The sequence below is a fragment of the Rhinopithecus roxellana genome, chromosome 13 (genome assembly GCF_007565055.1).
Source record: "Rhinopithecus roxellana isolate Shanxi Qingling chromosome 13, ASM756505v1, whole genome shotgun sequence".
In the NCBI taxonomy this organism is placed as follows: domain Eukaryota; kingdom Metazoa; phylum Chordata; class Mammalia; order Primates; family Cercopithecidae; genus Rhinopithecus; species Rhinopithecus roxellana.
In genome coordinates, this window is record NC_044561.1 from 89,634,323 (window position 1) to 89,653,781 (window position 19,459).

A 19,459-nucleotide genomic window follows, 5' to 3' on the forward strand; every position below is an offset into this window, starting at 1 on the left:
TCAAATATGCAGTATAGGACTCTGAATTCAAATTGTGACTACAGATTCAGTGTGACCATGGACAAGATACTTAACTTCTTGATGCCTCAATTTTCTCACAGGTAAAATTAGGGTATTAGAAAAACCTCAGAGAATTGCACTGAGCACAGAGTTAAGTGGCGTACATATGTTGAAATCAGTGGGAAGTAACCTTTTCCAACGGATAGGTCTAATTTCTAGTATTTTTCTCTTTTCTTTCTTTCTTTTTTTTTTTTTTTTTGAGACAGTCTTGCTCTGTCGCCCGGGGCTGGAGTGCAGTGGCTGGATCTCAGCTCACTGCAAGCTCCGCCTCCCGGGTTCACGCCATTCTCCTGCCTCAACCTCCCGAGTAGCTGGGACTACAGGCGCCCGCCACCTCGCCCGGCTAGTTTTTTGTATTTTTTAGTAGAGACGGGGTTTCACCGTGTTAGCCAGGATGGTCTCGATCTCCTGACCTCGTGATCCGCCCGTCTCGGCCCCCCAAAGTGCTGGGATTACAGGCTTGAGCCACCGCGCCCGGCCTTCTCTTTTCTTTCTTGAAATGAATCATGAACACAGACTCTATAGCAGAACAAAAATAAATGCTGTATTTGAATAATATTTTTATCATTAGAGCCCAAGTGATAAATCATCAGCCCACCATCATTTCTCAACCCTTTGGATACGGTGGCTCCTTGATTACATCAGGTAAGTCCTTGGGATAGTGCTGGGGAAGGGGTGTGTGTGGCTTATTACTGATCCTCTGTCATCTTGGCCATGCATGCTATTGGCTGCCAATCTCTCTATTAATGAATGAAAACTGACGACAATGGTAAGATTTCAGTTACACATCTTTCCGTTTGCAGAGTGACAGAAGCTCCACACTCAGAGGAGGCTGCATGATAGGTAAAATGAACCTTGTTACGGAAGGGCAACTACAAGAAGGAACAGGGTCTGTTCAGACAGTGCCAGGGCAGAGTCAAGAAGCATGAGTTTGGCAGCTAATTCTGCCACTTGACAGGCAACTGTTCTCTTTGGCCCTAATTCTTCTCACTCGTAACTTAAGGAAGCAAGTACAACAATGCTCACAAAAGACTATAAATCTGTAAGTAAAGACTAGATACTTATTTGTATAATCCTCTTTCTTTAAATCATCTTACAATTTTTCAGGATCCAGATGAAGGCTCCCCTAGGTAAGTGTAGTTCTGGATTCACAGAATATACCTTTAACCTCTCTAGCTTCCCCCATTCATCGAAACTATTTTTGATGTTAATCTGTTAATCCCACAAAGGAGGCAAGTTGAAGCTCTCTTTTGAGTAAACTGCTTCTCTAGCATCCCTTTCAAGTAACTGAGTTTATTTTTGCATATGTAACCTCTTTCAGAGTTTGGTCTATGTCTTTCTTACTCCTTGAAGCCTCTTCCAGGCCATTACTTCTCTACCCCATTAAACACCTTCACCCTGCTGAGGCCCCACACCATAAGGCTGTAATCTTCTCCTGACTCCTGCTTGCTGTCTGACATCAGGTTAGTCACTCCCCTCATTCATTGAAAGGTTTGGCACTTGGCTCAGTTTTCCTCTACACTCCCAGTACTGCCACCATCCTGGGTGACTTCATGTTAATAATCAGCAAGTTAAGATTTTAAAATCTCATCTCTAATCAACCACTCCATTACGCCACCTCTGCCTTGATACCTGAGACATGTCCCAAACTAAGTTATCACTTGTAACTGCTTTACTTCCAAAATCATCAAATATCTCATTTTCTGACCATATCCTCCTGTCCCTCCAGTGTGTGCAGGAACTCCAACCATGACCATTCCCTGACCACCTTGGAATCACCTGTGCACAGCTCTTCTTCTTCCTCCCAATTTATCAGCTCACTCTTTTTTGTTCCCACTTCCCTTTTCTTCCAGCTAAGATTCTTTAACCTATTATTTCAATTATACTCCTAGAATTATCTTTTACTTTTGTCGCAAAACCCCAACCCAAACTAATTCAACTACCTGATTTTTGTGCCTTGTCCTGAGCTACTACCTACTGCTGATGGTCAGTTCACCTTCTCATTCCCTATAATGACTATTTCAAATGGTTCCATTCACTTCTCAAAACTCTGACTCTTTCATTCTTAGCATATATTACTTCCTGTTTGACCAAAAAAAAAAAAAAGATCCACAAGATGGGAACTTCTTGCTTTCAAACATAAACACCTACACATCCTTTGGTGCTATCTGTTCTCCCTTCCTGCTATCTGCTATAACTCTGCCTCTCCCCGTAGCAAGGTCAACCCCTCCACTGGCCCTTGTATTGCACCCTTCCCACCTTCTCAGACACCTGTCATCATCAATTATCTTTTCCCTCTCTTCTAGAGTCACCTCTTCCAGGAAAGCACTTACATTCTTCTAGTCAGCAGTTAAATAAATTCAAGTTTTAGAAAAAAAAAAAAAAAAAACTCATCCCAACTCCTATTCCTCTCCTCTCTTCTGACACCTGTAACCTTTCCATCCTTCACCTCTTCTTCACCACCAGACTTCTTGAAAGAAGAGCACACATTTGCTGTCTCCAGTTCCTCACTTTCCACTTATTCCTCAACCTACTCCCCTTCTACTCTCCTCGCTCCAACAAAAGAGCTCTCACCAGGGTCACCAATAACCTTCTTGTTTCTAAATCTAGTGAACAACCTTTTCAGTTCATAGTTTGCTTTTAATGCTACTAAGTGCTCCCTCTGTTTTGAAATACTCTTTCTTTCCTTTGGTTCAGGCAATTCTACACTTTTCTGGTGTTTTTCTGGAACACCTTGCTGGCTACTCCTTCTCTAGTCTCCTTGTAGGCTCAGATGTAGTCTACCCACCTGCTAAAGGCTCAGTATCAAGCTACTTTCTCTATTCACTCCATGTTCTTATCCTAGGCAAATGCTTTGAATGTCACCTGTTCACAACTGACTCCCAACTTTTTAACCAAGCCAGTAGCTTCCTCTGAGCTACCTACCCACATACTCAACTGCCTACTTGACATAACCTCTTAGGTATTTCAAAAGCACTTCGAACCCAGTGTATCCAAATGTAAACTCAAGGGCTGTACCTGCCCACACCTGCTATTCTTCTATTGTTTCCTCTATCAGTGAAGAACACCATCTCTCCATGTGAGCTAAAACTCAGCAATTATGCTTCAAATGTCTTTCTCCTTCATCTGCCCACATCCAATCCACCAGCAGGAACTGCAAAATTTACCTCCTAAACATCTCTGGGATGCATCTGCTTCTCTTCATCTCCATTGCCACCACCTTAGTACAAACCACCATCATCACTCAGCAAGCTTTACTGATACTAATCTCACTACTAGTTTATCTGCCAATCTACTCCTTTCAAAATCCAAGTCTGATATTGTTATCTCTCTAAGATGCCTCAAGGGGCATTTTAAGATAAGGGCAAACAATTTTAACAAGGCCTATAAAGTACTTCCGCATTTGATCTGTGACTTCTGTTGACCCACAAAGGTCATCACTTAACTTTTTCCTTCTTAATCCCTGTACACCAGCCAAAATGCCCTTCTTTCAGTTCTTGCTATGTTCATTCTCACAGGATGGCCTTTGCATATGCTGTTCTCCTTGCCTAGGACTCACTTGCTTACTCTGTCTACCCAATTAATTCATCTCCATTTTTTTTAGAGCACAGCTCAATTGCTACTTCCTCAGATAGGACTTCTTTGTCTCCCAGATTGGGACATTTCCCCCTGACAAAACCCTACTTCTAAACCAACCCAACTACCTTCCTTCTTGAGCCTGTATCTCAGCTGCCAACTGTGGCTGAAGGGAGTCACCAATGTGTTCTATCATCCTCAAGTGCACTTCAAAAAAAAGTCCCGCCATCTTTTGACAGACAGCAGTGGCACTATATGCCTCTACTTCAGAGCACTGACCACAATTCTAATTTAACACTTATCTTTTTGACAGCTGCCTGGTGCCTGACTCCTCCATTTTATACCAGAAGCTCCATGAAGACAGTCTGCTTTCTCCTCAACAATGGATCCCTAGTGCTTTGTCCAGTGCCTGCCAAAGAGCTGGCTCTCAAAATGTCTCTCTCAAATGGAGTCTAAAAATTCTTTTTTTTTGGCCTACCTTTCCCAATGGAGTCTAAAAATTCTTTAAAGTACCTTACCTTGTAAATCTTCCATCAATTCAAACATTCCAGGATAGTTAACTTGAATTTCATCAGTGTCCTATTTAAAAAGAAAAAGAAATATTCATTTGATATTCATGATACAAAATTCCAGATTTAAAAAGAGGCCACAGAGATTACCCAGACCAATCTCCCATGCTAACTAAAAAATCTTTACAATATTCTTCATAGATGTCATCTGGCTTATGCTTGATTTATAAAGGTCTCTAATTGCTGATTAAATATCCTCCATTGTGAGAGAAATCATCCTAAAACTCCATCATTGGTTCTAGTTCTCTCCTTGGGAACCACACAGAATAAAAGTATTCTGTACCCTACAAACCATCACCCTCTTCTCCAAGTCTTTGAAAACCTTCAGGACACAAAAATCTGTAGCCTCCCGAGTAGCTGGGACTACAGATCTGTAGATCCTTGCATGTTCTGACTACATGTCCCTGGATAGTGTCAATATCAATCTTTCTTAAAATGGGGCATCTAGAATCAAAATATTTCATTCTACATCTAGTAATGCAGCCAATAGGCTTGTTTAGGAAATGAGCACATTGCTGATACATGTGGAGTTTGTTTCTCAAATGAACAATTGGGTAATGATTTCCTCTTCTTTTTGAAGCCTGATACAGGACTTTACTGTTCGTACAGTGGCAGAGACCAGTGACGCTCTCCAAATATCCAGGTGCTCCTTGACACTTCCTAATCTCAAACACATATTTCTTTTGGCCAAAGAAAGGAGAGGCAAGACAGTTAAGAGCTAGAGCCTTTTCCAGGCCATCTCTTGCTGTGATGACCTTATAGAACACAGGGCCAGATGGCACAGCTACAAGACAGAGATGGGCTGTCCCACCGGCATGCAGTTGTGATGTGATACAATTTTATTGTGTTAGGCACTAAAAGTAGGAGTTTGTTTTTATTGGAAACTAGCCTAAAATAAATTTTTTTTTTTTTTTTTTTAGACAGATTCTTGCTGTGTTGCCCAGGCAGTGGCATGATCTCCGCTCACTGTAGCCTCTGCCTCCTGGGCTCAAGCGACTCTTGAGCCTCAGCCTCCCCACTAGCTGGGATTTCAGACACACACCATCACATCTGGCTAATTTTTGTATTTTTTTTGGACGGAGTCTCGCTCTGCTGCCCAGGCTGGAATGCAGTGGTGCAATCTCGGCTCACTGCAAGCTCTGCCTCCTGGGTTCACACCATTCTCCTGCCGCAGCCTCCCAAGTAGCTGGGACTACAGGTGCCCGCCACCATACCCGGCTAATAATTTTTTTGTATTTTTAGCAGAGACGGGCTTTCACCGTGTTAGCCAGGCTGGTCTTGATCTCCTAAGCTCGTGATCTACCCGCCTCGGCCTCCCCAAGTGCTGGGATTCCAAGCGTGGGCTACGGCACCTGGCCGGAAACTAGCCTAAAATAAATCATTAATAGAGGACTGGTTAAACAAATTAAAGAACATGTATTCTATAAAATACTATACAGTTCTCAAAAATAAGGTAGACACATGTCTGTAGGAAAAAATCTCCGAGATATGTTATTGACTGGGGAAAAAAAAAGCAAAAGAGGGCATGTAGTATTATATAAGTGGGTTTAAATGACTTAAGTATACTCTATGGGTCTATGAAAAAAAATTGATCTGAAAGGATATCTAAGACACAGCTAACAAATCTTTGGGGAAAGGGACCAGGGTTTGAGAAGTCAGGAGGAGGGCCAGGCACGATGGCTTATGACTGTAATCCCAGCACTTTGGGAGGCTGAGGTAGGAAGATGACGAGGTCAGGAGATCAAGACCATCCCGGCTAACATGGTGAAACCCCATTTCTACTAAAAATACAAAAAATTAGCCAGGTGTGGTGGCACACGCCTGTAGTCCCAGCTACTTGTGAGGCTGAGGCAGGAGAATCACTTGAACCCGGGAGGCAGAGGTTGCAGTGAGCCAAGATCACGCCACTGCACTCCAGTCTGGATGAAAGAGTGAGACTGTCTCCAAAAAAAAAAAAAAATTAGCTGGGTGTGATGGCACACACCTCTGATCCCAGCTATTTCGGAGGCAGAGGCATGAGAATCCCTTGAACCTGGGAGGTGGAGGCTGCAATAAACAGAGACCTCACTACTGCACTCTAGCCTGGGCAACACAGGGAGAAGTGATGAGGAGAAGACTTCATTTCACTTTACACCTTACTCTGTATCATTCTCTCCATATATTCATTTTTATTCTTCTTTTAAAAAAACATATACACGTATCAGGTTGTATATGCTTTTTAATGAGACCTCTGGGTAGTGAGACCATGAACATTCTTATCCATATACTTTTCTATATTAACAAGCTATTTTTAAGAGGAGATCCTAAGATTAAAAACAAAATTCCTTCCAGGGTGTTATGTGGCCATTAAGCAATATCCTTTGAAAACAATTCTTCAATGAAACCAACTAAAAGCACTATCTCTACCTCAATCAAAAGAATGCCACAACAGCTTTGTTGAAGGCCTTATCTAAATTAAAGGCGACTATATCTGCACCATTCTTTTTATTTTCTCTTTGAGACGGAGTCTCACTTTGTTGCCCAGCGCCCAGGCCGGAGTGCAGCGGTGCAATCTTGGCTCACCGCAACCTCCGCCTCCCAGGTTCAAGTGATTCTCCTGTCTCAGTCTCCCAAGTAGCTGTGACTACAGGCACGTGCCACCATGCCGGGCTAATTTTTTTGTATTTTTAGTAGAGACAGGGTTTCACTGTGTTAGCCAAGATGGTCTCAAATCTCCTGACCTCATGATCTGCCTGCCTCGGCCTCCGACAGTGTTAGGATTACAGGTGTGAGCCATGGTGCCAGGCCTTGCACCATTCTCTTAAAGTACCACCCTGGTAGTTCAATTCTAAAAAGGAAATCAACTTTACTTAGAATGCCGATTCTCTGAAAATAATTCATTAAGATGAAAATACAATATTAAGATATAAATACAACTATGATACTAATTTGACTCGATTTCACTTTAAAAATAAAAATCCATTGTAGCGTGAAAGTAATATATCTAATGTATGCAACATAAACCTGTATAGCTGATTATACAAATGCTTTTTTGGATGGGAATTTTTAGAAAATGAATTAGAACACATATTATTATTTTTTTTTGGAGACAGGATCTTGCTCTGTCACCCAGGCTGGAGTACAGTGATGAGATCATGGCTCACTGCAGCCTCAGCGTCCCAGGCTCAATCCTTCCACCTCAGCCTTCCAAGTAGCTGGGACTAGACAGGCCCAGCTAATTAATAAATTTTTTTTGTAGAGATGGGGTCTCCCTGTGTTGCCCAGGCTGGTCTTGAAATCCTAGGCTGAAGTGATTCTCCCACCTAGGCCTCCCGAAGTGCTGGGATTACAGGAGTGAACAACAGTGCCTGGCCAGGACACAATATGAATACAGCACTTCAGAAACAAAACCATATACATGCCTCAAAGGATAAATGTAATGATTCAAGAACATATTCTTATAACTTTCTTATTAAATCAGCAACTCTCTAATTGTATACAGAAGATTCTATACCAATATTTTTATATTAAAGTATGAGTCATTAGGCTCATTTTTAGAGAATATGGATAGTATTTTGAATTAGATTTCCCAATTAAATGTAGGCTTTTAAACATTTTAATATCAGGTTAAACATTTTTAGTAGAAGTCCTTCTAAAACTCATTCTTTACAACCATAGAAAACCATGTGCAGTTCACATAATTTAACTTTCTTCTGGTGATCAGCAGAAATCCCATTTTTTTCCTAATGGGCAATAACTTTTGAGTCCTGTAATATTGATGACTAACCTGTATGACCTCATATAAATTTTTTAACATCACCTCATGACAATGTGCACCACACCTCTCCACACCATCCCAGTCCTACACTCCTCTATACTTTTTAGAGGCTTTACATTCCCGGAGATTCTTTTTTCATCTCAATAACAGGTTGGAAACACAGCAATACAGAAGACGATTCTCAAGAGGATAGACTGTAAAGGAGATTTTTCCCATATTATAAGTAAAATAAATGTTATCGAAAAGGTTTTAAATCAGTGGTTCCTAATCTATTTTTAGTTATATGAGGTCTCTCAAGATCTGATGAAAACCATGGGTACTTTCCTCCATTTATGAACACCACCACCACAAATTTTGTGTACAACACCCCAGTGTTACTAAACCATCTAAAGTTTACCAACAGCCCTGCTATAAACCCAAAAACACCAGACAGGGATTTGTTCTGTTCACTGCTGTATCTGAAGTACCTAGGATAGTGCCTGACACATAGAAGGTACTCAGTAAATGTTTGCTGCAAGACTGAATACATAAATGAATTTGTATAGAAGGATATTCACTGCAGCACTGCTACTACTGGCAGAAAGCTCAGAACAAACCTAAAGGTCATTTACAGGGAAATAGCTAAGTAAAACTGTGGTACATTCATACTAGGAAATAATATGTGGAAATTAAGAAGTGCAAACATATCCACACCAATTTAGAAAACTCTTATATTAACAATATATTAAAAATACATATACTGTTAAGAATTTAAAAAGTTTCAGAAATGTATGAATACATATGACTGTCTATATATAATAAAGTAGTTCTTGTTAAAAAAAAAAAGTCTGGGCCGGGCGCGGTGGCTCAAGCCTATAATCCCAGCACTTTGGGAGGCCGAGACGGGCGGATCACGAGGTCAGGAGATCGAGACCATCCTGGCTAACACGGTGAAACCCCGTCTCTACTAAAAACTACAAAAAACTAGCCGGGCGAGGTGGCGGGTGCCTGTAGTCCCAGCTACTCGGGAGGCTGAGGCAGGAGAATGGCGTGAACCCAGGAGGCGGAGCTTGCAATGAGCTGAGATCCGGCCACTGCACTCCAGCCTGGGTGACAGAGCGAGACTCCGTCTCAAAAAAAAAAAAAAAAAAAAAAAAAGTCTGGAAGGTTACACACTAAACTGATAATAGTAGCTACATCTAGGACAGCAGTTCTCCAGGTGTGGTTTGGAGAGTCCTGGGGTCCCTAGGACTTTTTTGGGGTCCACGAAGTCAAAATTATTTTCATAATAATACTAAGATATTTGGCTTTTTACCTCTTATTCTACAATGTGTTATTGCAGAGGCGACATGACATGACACGTGGTATATCAAGAGACTTGAATGCAGAAGCAGACATGAGAATCTAGCTCTCTTACTAAGGTACACATTAACTGGCAAAAATGTGAAGCAATGCCATTCTTCTCTTTCAATTATTTTTGTTTTAGAAAATATGGCCGGGCACAGTGGCTCACGCCTGTAATCCCAGCACTTTGGGATTTGAGGTGGGCAGATCACTTGAGGTCAGGAGTTCAAGACCAGACTGGCCAACATGGTGAAACCCCAACTCTACTAAAAATACAAAAATTAACAGGGCGTGGTGGCACGTGCCTGTAATCCCAGCTGCTCGGGAAGCTGAGGCAGGGCATATCACTTGAACCCGGGAGGCAGAGGTTGTGGTGAGCCAAGATCCCGCCACTGCACTTCAGCCTGGGTGGCAGAGTGAAACTGTCTCCAAACAAAAAAAAGAAAAGAAAAGAAAAGAAAATATAGTTATTTTTTATTGAAAAGGGTCATTTACGTTAACAAGTAATAGGTATATTATTGTTAGCTTTAAATGAATACTAAAACAAATTCAGTTTTAATGTCTAATATATTTAATACTGACAGATGTTAACTCACTATACAAAAGCCCTTTAAGTTTCTTAATAATTTTTCAGTGTGTAGTGGGGTCCTGAGACCAAAATTTTGAGAACTCTTACTCTCAAGAGAGAGCTGAGCATTTTTAGGATTAAGGGGGAATGACAGACTTTCACTTTATCTGTATAGCTTAATAGTTACAACCAAAATATATTTATGTGTTACTTATACAATTACAAATACAAATACAATGATCCTTCAACATACAATTGCCTGTATTAACAGTGTTTATTTTCATTACAAAGTAGAGCACTCATATGAAGCAGTTTTCTGATTTCTAGCCACGCAACCTCTCAGAATGCAGTTTCTATGGACTCAGGCCACTTAAAAGTTAACAAAAGGTCAATCCTAGACACAGGTGTGAAGCCTTCAGGGTTCTCTTCGGTTCCCAGCCTAGTCCTCCAGCCTGTTAATTCTTCCCGTCCCTGGAGGCTCCTTTCCAACATCAGGGGACCTGCTTGTCCATGCCCCTTGCTTTCTATCAAAACAAGGAAGGATATGACACAATCTATTTTTGGTTGGTTGATTTCATGAATATACCCACACAAAATCATGCCAAACAGCTATTTTAGTGTTTAAGCTTATCATCTCTAATTATGTAGCGAGATGCTTTCTTCATCAAGAAGTTCCTATTTCCACTAGTCAGGTTTAGGGATGTTTCTAGGCCTGAGGGGTTTGGAAATTCATAGTGAGTCCACTGGACTGATCGCTGAAGACAGTAATGACATCCTTTAGAAAGACTGTTAGTGCACAAAAAACCCTTCAAAAATATCAATGAATACAGGAGCTGACTTTTTTTGAAAAAATCAACAAAATTGACAGACCGCTAGCAAGACTAATAAAGAAGAAAAGAGAGAAGAATCAAATAGACGCAATAAAAAATGACAAAGGGGATATTACCACCAACCCCACAGAAATACAAACGACCATCAGAGAATACTATAAACACCTCTACGCAAATCAACTAGAAAATCTAGAAGAAATGGATAAATTCCTGGACACATACTCTCTCCCAAGACTAAAACAGGAAGAAGTTGAATCCCTGAACAGACCAATAACAGGCTCTGAAATTGAGGCAATAATTAATAGACTACCCACCAAAAAAAGTCAAGGACCAGATGAGTTCACAGCTGAATTCTACCACATGTACAAGGAGGAGCTGGTACCATTCCTTCTGAAAATATTCCAATCAATAGAAAAAGAGGGAATCCTCCCTAACTCATTTTATGAGGCCAACATCATCCTGATACCAAAGCTGGCAGAGACACAACAAAAAAAGAGAATTTTAGACCAATATCCCTGATGAACATCAATGCAAAAATCCTCACTAAAATACTGGCAAACCGAATCCAGCAGCACATCAAAAAGCTTATCCACCATGATCAAGTGGGCTTCATCCCTGGGATGCTAGGCTGGTTCAACATATGCAAATCAATAAACGTAATCCAGCATATAAACAGAATCAAAGAAAAAAACCACATGACTATCTCAACAGATGCAGAAGGGCCTTTGACAAAATTCAACAGCCCTTCATGCTAAAAACTCTCAATAAATTCGGTATTGATGGAACGTATCTCAAAATAATAAGAGCTATTTATGACAAACCCACAGCCAATATCATACTGAATGGGTAAAAACTGGAAACATTCCCTTTGAAAACTGGCACAAGACAGGGATGCCCTCTCTCACCACTCCTATTCAACATAGTGTTGGAAGTTCTGGCTAGGGCAATCAGGCAGGAGAAAGAAATAAAGGGTATTCAGTGAGGAAAAGAGGAAGTCAAACTGTCCCTGTTTGCAGATAACATGATTGTATATTTAGAAAATCTCATTGTCTCAGCCCCAAATCTCCTTAAGCTGATAATCAACTTCAGCAAAGTCTCAGGATACAAAATCAATGTGCAAAAATCACAAGCATTCTTATACACCAGTAACAGACAAACAGAGAGCCAAATCAGGAATGAACTTCCATTCACAATTGCTTCAAAGAGAATAAAATACCTAGGAATCCAACTTACAAGAGATGTGAAGGACCTCTTCAAGGAGAACTACAAACCACTGCTCAATGAAATAAAAGAGGACACAAACAAATGGAAGAACATTTCATGCTCATAGATAGGAAGAATCAATATTGTGAAAATGGCCATACTGCCCAAGGTAATTTATAGATTAAACGCCATCCCCATCAAGCTACCAACGACTTTCTTCAGAGAACTGGAAAAAACTACTTTAAAATTCATAGTGAACCAAAAAAGAGCTTGCATTGCTAAGACAATCCTAAGCCAAAAGAACAAAGCTGGAGGCATTATGCTACCTGACTTCAAACTGTACTACAAGGTTACAATAACCAAAACAGCATAGTACTGGTGCCAAAACAGAGATATAGACCAATGGAACAGAACCCTCAGAAATAAAACCACACATCTACAACCATCTGATCTTTGACAAACCTGACAAAAACAAGAATGGGGAAAGGATTCCCTATTTAATAAATGGTGCTGGGAAAACTGGTTAGCCATATGTAGAAAGTTGAAACTGGATCCCTTCCTTACTCCTTACACGAAAATTAATTCAAGATGGATTAGAGACTTAAATGTTAGACCCAAGACCATAAAAACCCTAGAATAAAACCTAGGCAATACCATTCAGGACATAGGCATGGGCAAGGACTTCATGACTAAAACACCAAAAGCAATGACAACAAAAGCCAAAATTGACAAATGGGATCTAATTAAACTAAAGAGTTTCTGCACAGCAAAAGAAACTACCATCAGAGTGAACAGGCAACCTACAGAATGGGAGAAAATTTCTGTTATCTACTCATCTGACAAAGGGCTAATATCCAGAACCTACAAAGAACTCAAATTTACAAGAGAAAAACAACCCCATCAAAAAGTGGGCAAAGGATATGAACAGACACTCCTCAAAAGAAGACATTTATGCAGCCAATAGACACATGAAAAAAAATGCTCATCATCACTCACCATCAGAGAAATGCAAATCAAAACCACAATGAGATACCATCTCACACCAGTTAGAATGGCGATGATTAAAAAGTCAGGTAACAACAGGTGCTGGAGAGGATGTGGAGAAATAGGAACACTTTTACACTGTTGGTGGGACTGTAAACTAGTTCAACCATTGTGGAAGACAGTGTGGCGATTCTTCAAGGATCTACTAGAAATACCATTTGACCCAGCCATGCTATTACGGGGTATATACCCAAAGGATTATAAATCATGCTCCTATAAAGACACATGCACACGTATGTTTATTGCGGCACTATTCACAATAGCAAAAACTTGGAACCAACCCAAATGTCCGTCAATGACAGACTGGATTAAGAAAATGTGGCACATATACACCATGGAATACCATGCGGCCATAAAACCAAACACCGCATGTTCTCACTCATAGGTGGGAATTGAACAATGAGAACACTTGGACACAGGAAGGGGAACATCACACACCAGGGCCTGTCGTGGGGTGGCAGGGAGGGATAGCATTAGGAGATATAACTAATGTAAATGACGAGTTAATGGGTATAGCACACCAACATGGCACATGTATACATGTGTAACACATATACATATGTAACAAACCTGCATGTTGTGCACATGTACCCTAGAACTTACAGTATAATAATTAAAAAAAAAAAAAAAAACTGTTAGTGGAGGGAGGAGGAAGAGGGCAATCATTCTCTCCAGATGGCTGTCTCTTGGAAGCCTAGTTCTAGAAAATGCTAGGAGTAGAGTGATGGGGAAAGAGGAAGGCAGGAGCTAATGTAAGCTGGTACTGGTACTTCATACCCTTTATCTCTTTAAATACTAATAGCCACCTGAGGTGAGTAACATTTGCTTTTTTTTTTTTTCAGATGGGGGTTTCACTCTTGTTGCCCAGGCTGGAGCGCAATGGCGCAATATCAGCTCACTGCAACCTCTGCCTCCCAGGTTCAAGCAATTCTCCTGCCTCAGCCTCCCGAGTAGCTAGGATTACAGACATGCGACACCACGACCGGCTAATTTTTTGTATTTTTAGTAGAGATGGGGTCTCACTACGTAGGCTAAGTTGGTTTCAAACTCCTCATCTCAGGTGATCCACTTGCCTTGGCCTCCCAAAGTGCTGGGATTACAGGTGTGAGCCACCGCACCCAGCCACACATTTGCATTTTAAAAAGAAATAAATGCTCAAAAAAGTAAGTTACTCAAATGTCCCTAACTAGCAAAGAAATAGTTTAAGGATCCAAGTTACTCCTGTCAGACACCAAAGTCTCACTGTCCTACTCCATCACTTTACCATGCTGACTTTATGGTTATTACTCACTGACTGCCTGTGGGTCTTCTTTCGATATTTCTCTAGCCCTAATGGAGTACAGCACCCTGTCCTACCTTCTCTAGCCTTGATCTCATCGTAGGCCTTGAGAACACACATTCTCTCATTTCTGCTTCATATGGCACTGTTTGCGGGTAGTTGGTGGTGGTAATACTACAGGTTCCCCTACTTATCCCCTTTCCTTCCTATCATCTGGAATACTCTAAGGCCCTTTTTACACCTAATTCTGGATTTGAAGATTCTGACGGAGTTGTATGTTTAGAAATTTGTCTTGTTATCTATGATACATTTTTTGAGCTACTTTTTAAGGTAACAAACAATAAAAAATTATACATTCCTACTTCATGTCAATTAAGATGTGTTATACAAACTAAGCATTGTCAATCAGAGCTTTTCCCTTAAAAAAAGAAGAAAAAGGGGGAAAGAAAGAGTGCCATAAAACCATGAACACATACAGTTTTCTATCTTTAAAATGAAAAGAAATTATTTCTGAACTGTGTAAGTAATGGGTTAATCAAACTTGATAGTTACCACAGTCAGAGTATTAAAGCCAGCTCTCCCAAGCAGATGTCCCAGGTCATTGACAGCAGTGAAAGGAGAAATGTGTGGAGAAAATCCTCCTTCCCTTTCTGTTTCCGCTAACTGTAAGGAACACCGAAGTTCATAGAGTGTGTCACCTCCAAACATTGCACCGATAAATACTCCATCTGGTTTTAAAATATAATGAATCTGTAATAAATACAAGACAACAAAATGATTCAAATTTTTATATATATAAATGTTAAAAAATATATAGTGTCTAAATCAACATTTTATGACAACCATTCCTATTATGCCAAATTAATAATCACATAATTTAACAAATAACATCTAATGCAACCAACTGTCAGAAAATCATGATGCATAATATACTTGGAAAGACAACTATATATTCACTAATATTAATGCCTATAAAAATATGTTGTCTGTTTTCAAGTTTTCTAATAGGTACAACTTAGTTTTATAATCAGAAAAATGCTGAAAGAGAAAAATATCTTTAATTGGGGTAGGCTGCAAAAATCACAAACCTCCCTGTATCTATGGCCTCTGAAATGTCCTTTTCTAACAACTTTCATCAAGATAGGGAGTCTATTTCCCCTCCCCTTGAATCTTGGCTGGCCTTGTGACTTGCTTTGGCCAAAAGAATGCAGTGGAAGTGACAGTGTGCCAGTTTCAAGTCTAGGTCTCAAATGTGTTGCATGCTTCCACCTGCTCTCTTGGAGCCCAGCCCAGCCACAATGTGTGAACAAGCCTGAGCTGGCCTAGCGCAGGAGGAGGATGTGGAGCTGAGATCAACCAGCTGTGCACACCGAGGCCCTCCCAACCAGCTAGCTCCCAGACAATCTGGCAGCTGATCACAGACACATGGATGAGCCAAGCCAGACCCAGATTTCCTAACCAAATCCAGCCTCAACTGCCAACCCACAAAATCGTGGACTACACAGTTGTTGTTTTAAGCCATCAAGTTGGGGTGCCTTATTATGCAGAATAAGCTACAGAGAACTCATGATTCACAGCATTAACCTAGAAACATATTAGTTTTCTTTTTTTGTTGTTGTTGAGACGGAGTCTCGCTCCGTCGCCCAGGCTGGAGTGCAGTGACCAGATCTCAGCTCACTGCAAGCTCCGCCTCCCGGGTTTACGCCATTCTCCTGCCTCAGCCTCCCGAGTAGCTGGGACTACAGGTGCCTGCCACCTCGCCCGGCTAGTTTTTTTTTTTGTATTTTTAGTAGAGACGGGGTTTCACCGTGTTAGCCAGAATGGTCTCGATCTTCTGACCTCGTGATCCGCCCGTCTCGGCCTCCCAAAGTGCTGGGATTACAGGCTTGAGCCACCGCGCCCGGCTATATTAGTTTTCTTTAAAGAGAAGTAATTAATTATTTTCCAGCTTTAAAACAAAACCAAGTTCTAATTGGTAGCTTAAGGAAAATAATGGCCAGAGTGAATTCCAGTATCACAGATTTTGCTCACTCTCAGACTACAAGCCGTAACTAGTTTGAATGACTATTCTCAGCAATGAGGACCATTACAGGAAAAGGTAGATTCTGAAGTAAACCAGAATCCAAATCACAGTAGGCTCTTCTAATAAAAGCACTGTCTTAAATGTATATTTAATATATCATGAAGCTATTAAAAGCAGTATTAATAATTTGTAAAGGCTATGGTTCCTTCCCTTCTTCACCTTTAGTGTTGCTTCCTCCTCTTGTCATCAAACTCTACTAAACCAAACATCTAAGACTTAGTCCTCAGAAGTCTGCAGCCCCCACTCTCCCTCAAACGGCTTATCAACTTCCATGATTTCACAATGACCACTTTCCAATCTCTAACTTCAGCTTGGCCATCTTCTCAGAAGTCTAAAATCATCTTCAACTGCCTATTCCCTGGACATTTGTCTCTCAGCACACTTACCGGCCCTGCTCCCTCCAACCACCACAAGGAAAACACCTACTTATCAAATCAATTCCCCTGTCCAACTGCCATATTTCTATCGCTATCTTCTATTCCCTTTATCTGACCATCAACATTCTTTCCCCTACTTTTACTAATCCAGACTCAAAACTTGAAAGTGAGCTTTGCCTCCCCCGTTTGATCTTCAGATCTAATCAGCCACTAAACTGTTGATTCTTTCTTTGTAGAGTCCTAAATACTCTTCCTTTTAACTCCTACCATTACCACCTAGATTTAGTTTATCTCCTTCTTGGACCACTGAAACAGTCTCCCTTCAATTTAACCAACTGCTCCAGGCATCAGTTTTTTGTTTGTTTGTTTGTTTTTGAGACAGAGTCTCACTCTGTTGCCTAGGCTGGAGTGCAATGGTGTGATCTCAGCTCACTGCAACCTCCACCTCCCGGGTTCAAGAGAATCTCCTGCTTCAGCCTCCCAAGTAGCTAGGATTACAAGCACCTGCCACCACACCTGGCTAATTTTTGTATTTTTAGTACAGGCGGAGTTTCACCATGTTGGCCAGTCTGGTCTCGAATTCCTAACCTCAGGTGATCCACCCGCCTTGGCCTCCCAAAGTGCTGGGATTATAGGCATGAGCCACCGCATCCGGCCCAGGCATCACTTTCTAATTAGCAAAACAAATATATCTTGCAGAGCTATTTAACACAAATATAAAACAGAGCACAGCAACTGGAAACTGGAAAATTATACACATTCAGATATGGCCATTATTATTTTGCCCACCAGCTTTGTCATGATGTCATTTTCCTCTTCAAAGTGCTCCAGTGGCTCTGAATTGCATAAACTCCAAATTCCTCAACCTGACACTCAAGTCCTCCTAAATACTGTCCCAATATATCACATTTCATTTCCCAGCAGCATACTAGTCCCCCAAACAGGTTTCCTTTTTGTTCCTTAATGCTGATGAGGCTCTTGTGTCTCTCCACCTATCCTGCGATTTTCCCTTCTTAGAATGCCTTCCCAATCCAAATTTCACCTACCCTCTAAGGCCCTGCTCAAGTACTTTCCTCTTGAAGCTTTTCTAGGCCACGTCAAGCCACAGTGATCTTGTTCTCTCCTTTGAACACATACTTTTTACCTGCCTCTCACCTGTCTACTGATACGTGTCAATCGATAAAAATTTACCTAGTACTCTCTGAGTATAAGGCATTGGGAAAATACAAATATAAATAAGTAGGTTCCTACTTGCAAAAAGTTTATAGGCAATTAAACTGTAAGAAACAAGAAGAAATCCACACAGAGAATGTCTTATGATATCAATATTATTTTGCACAGTTCCTAGCCTGTTGATAAATATTTAAAACTTATCTCTACAATTAGATTTCTTAAATTCTCAGGGAAAGGAGAGTTGCCCAATGTACTTCTAATACGCCTAATGGCACCAGGTGATTTCACTGATTCCTTTCCCAACTGTCAGACCTACAAGTGAATAGTTTGTGAAAATGGAAACATCTGTAGGTTTCTAACAATAAAGAAAATAACACAAGATAGTTGAATGAACGTAAGTTTTCTTACCTGCTCAAGTGCTCTAGGAAGGTCATTCACCCAGTGCAAACTAAAATATGAGAATACAGATTTGTTTTAGCTTAATTGGCACAATTAATAAAATTATCACCAGGTTAATGATAACCCATAAAACAGTGTTAATTTTGAAGTTTAAAACTGCATATCAAAATCCACTGATTGTTTTCACGCAAGTTTTAAAATTATAAATATTCCTAGAGGAAAACCTTCTTTGTGTCACACCAGAAAATTTCCCATGTCAATACATCACTTTGCTTAACTGAAAGAATCTGATATGATTATTTTCTAATTATTCATCACTGAATTATGTAAAAGTCATTCCTACTAAGGCATTTTATCTAAACAGTGCTATTCTGAGACCTTATTTGCAAAAACTAGTAAAAATGCTCAAAGAAGCTACAATTAAATCAATTAAGCTACAGAAATATAATATTCTTCTAAGTCAGACTTTCTTAGGAAAAAAAAATTATCTGCAGACCTAAATTTTTTCAAGGCAAATAGTATAACTCATCAAAAGTTTGATTCTGTGAGTTTTCCAATAATATACCATTTTTTAAAAAATCAATTTTTAAGATTTTATTTTTAATTATTTTTTGGAGCAGTTTTAGGTTTACAGCAAAATTAAGAGAAAAACCCAGAGATTTTTTTACATACTTCTATTCCCACACATGCACAGCCTCCCCCATTATCAACATCTCCAGAGTGTGCATTTGTTACAACCGATGAACCTATACTGACACGTGATTATCCTCCCAAGTCCGTAGTTTCCATTAAGGTTCACTCTTGGTGTTGTATATTCTAAGGGTTTGGACAATGTATAATGTCATATATCCAACATTATAAAGTATCATAGAGTAGCTTTACTGCCCTAAAAATCCTCTGTGCTCCACCTATTCATCCTTCCCCAACACAACCCCTGGCAATCACCAATTTTTTTTCAGTCTCCAGAGTTTGCTTATTCTAGATTGTCATAGTTGGAATTATACACCATGTAGCCTTTTCAGATTAGCTTCTGTCATTCAGTAATATGCATTTAAGTTTCCTCCACATATTTTAATGGCCTGACAGTTTCTTTTTAGTGCTGAATAATATTCTGTTGTTTGGATATAACAAAGTTTATCCATTCACGTACTGAAGAACATCTTGGCTGCTTCCAGGTTTTGGCAATTATGAACAAAGCTACTATAAACATTTGTATGC

The 19,459-nt window shown here is 40.3% G+C and overlaps 1 protein-coding gene across 3 annotated transcripts in view; it reads right to left on the reverse strand.

Moving 5' to 3' along the window:
• Nucleotides 1-19,459, reverse strand: part of NDUFAF5 (NADH:ubiquinone oxidoreductase complex assembly factor 5) — a 37,006-nt gene that overhangs the window by 4,451 nt on the left and 13,096 nt on the right. For 2 of the 3 annotated variants that reach the window (XR_747016.2, XM_010355260.2), the window contains exons 6-8: nt 18,251-18,290; nt 14,762-14,959; nt 4,155-4,215 (exon numbers count right to left, since the gene is read on the reverse strand). Coding sequence is in view for 2 of the 3 variants with exons in the window: in XM_010355260.2 (XP_010353562.1) it covers nt 4,155-4,215; nt 14,762-14,959; nt 18,251-18,290 (299 nt within the window). In the remaining variant the exon portion in view is untranslated. Of the gene's footprint in view, nt 1-4,154; nt 4,216-9,838; nt 10,378-14,761; nt 14,960-18,250; nt 18,291-19,459 lie in introns of those variants that run through there. The other variant, XM_030915670.1, reaches the window with a different exon arrangement.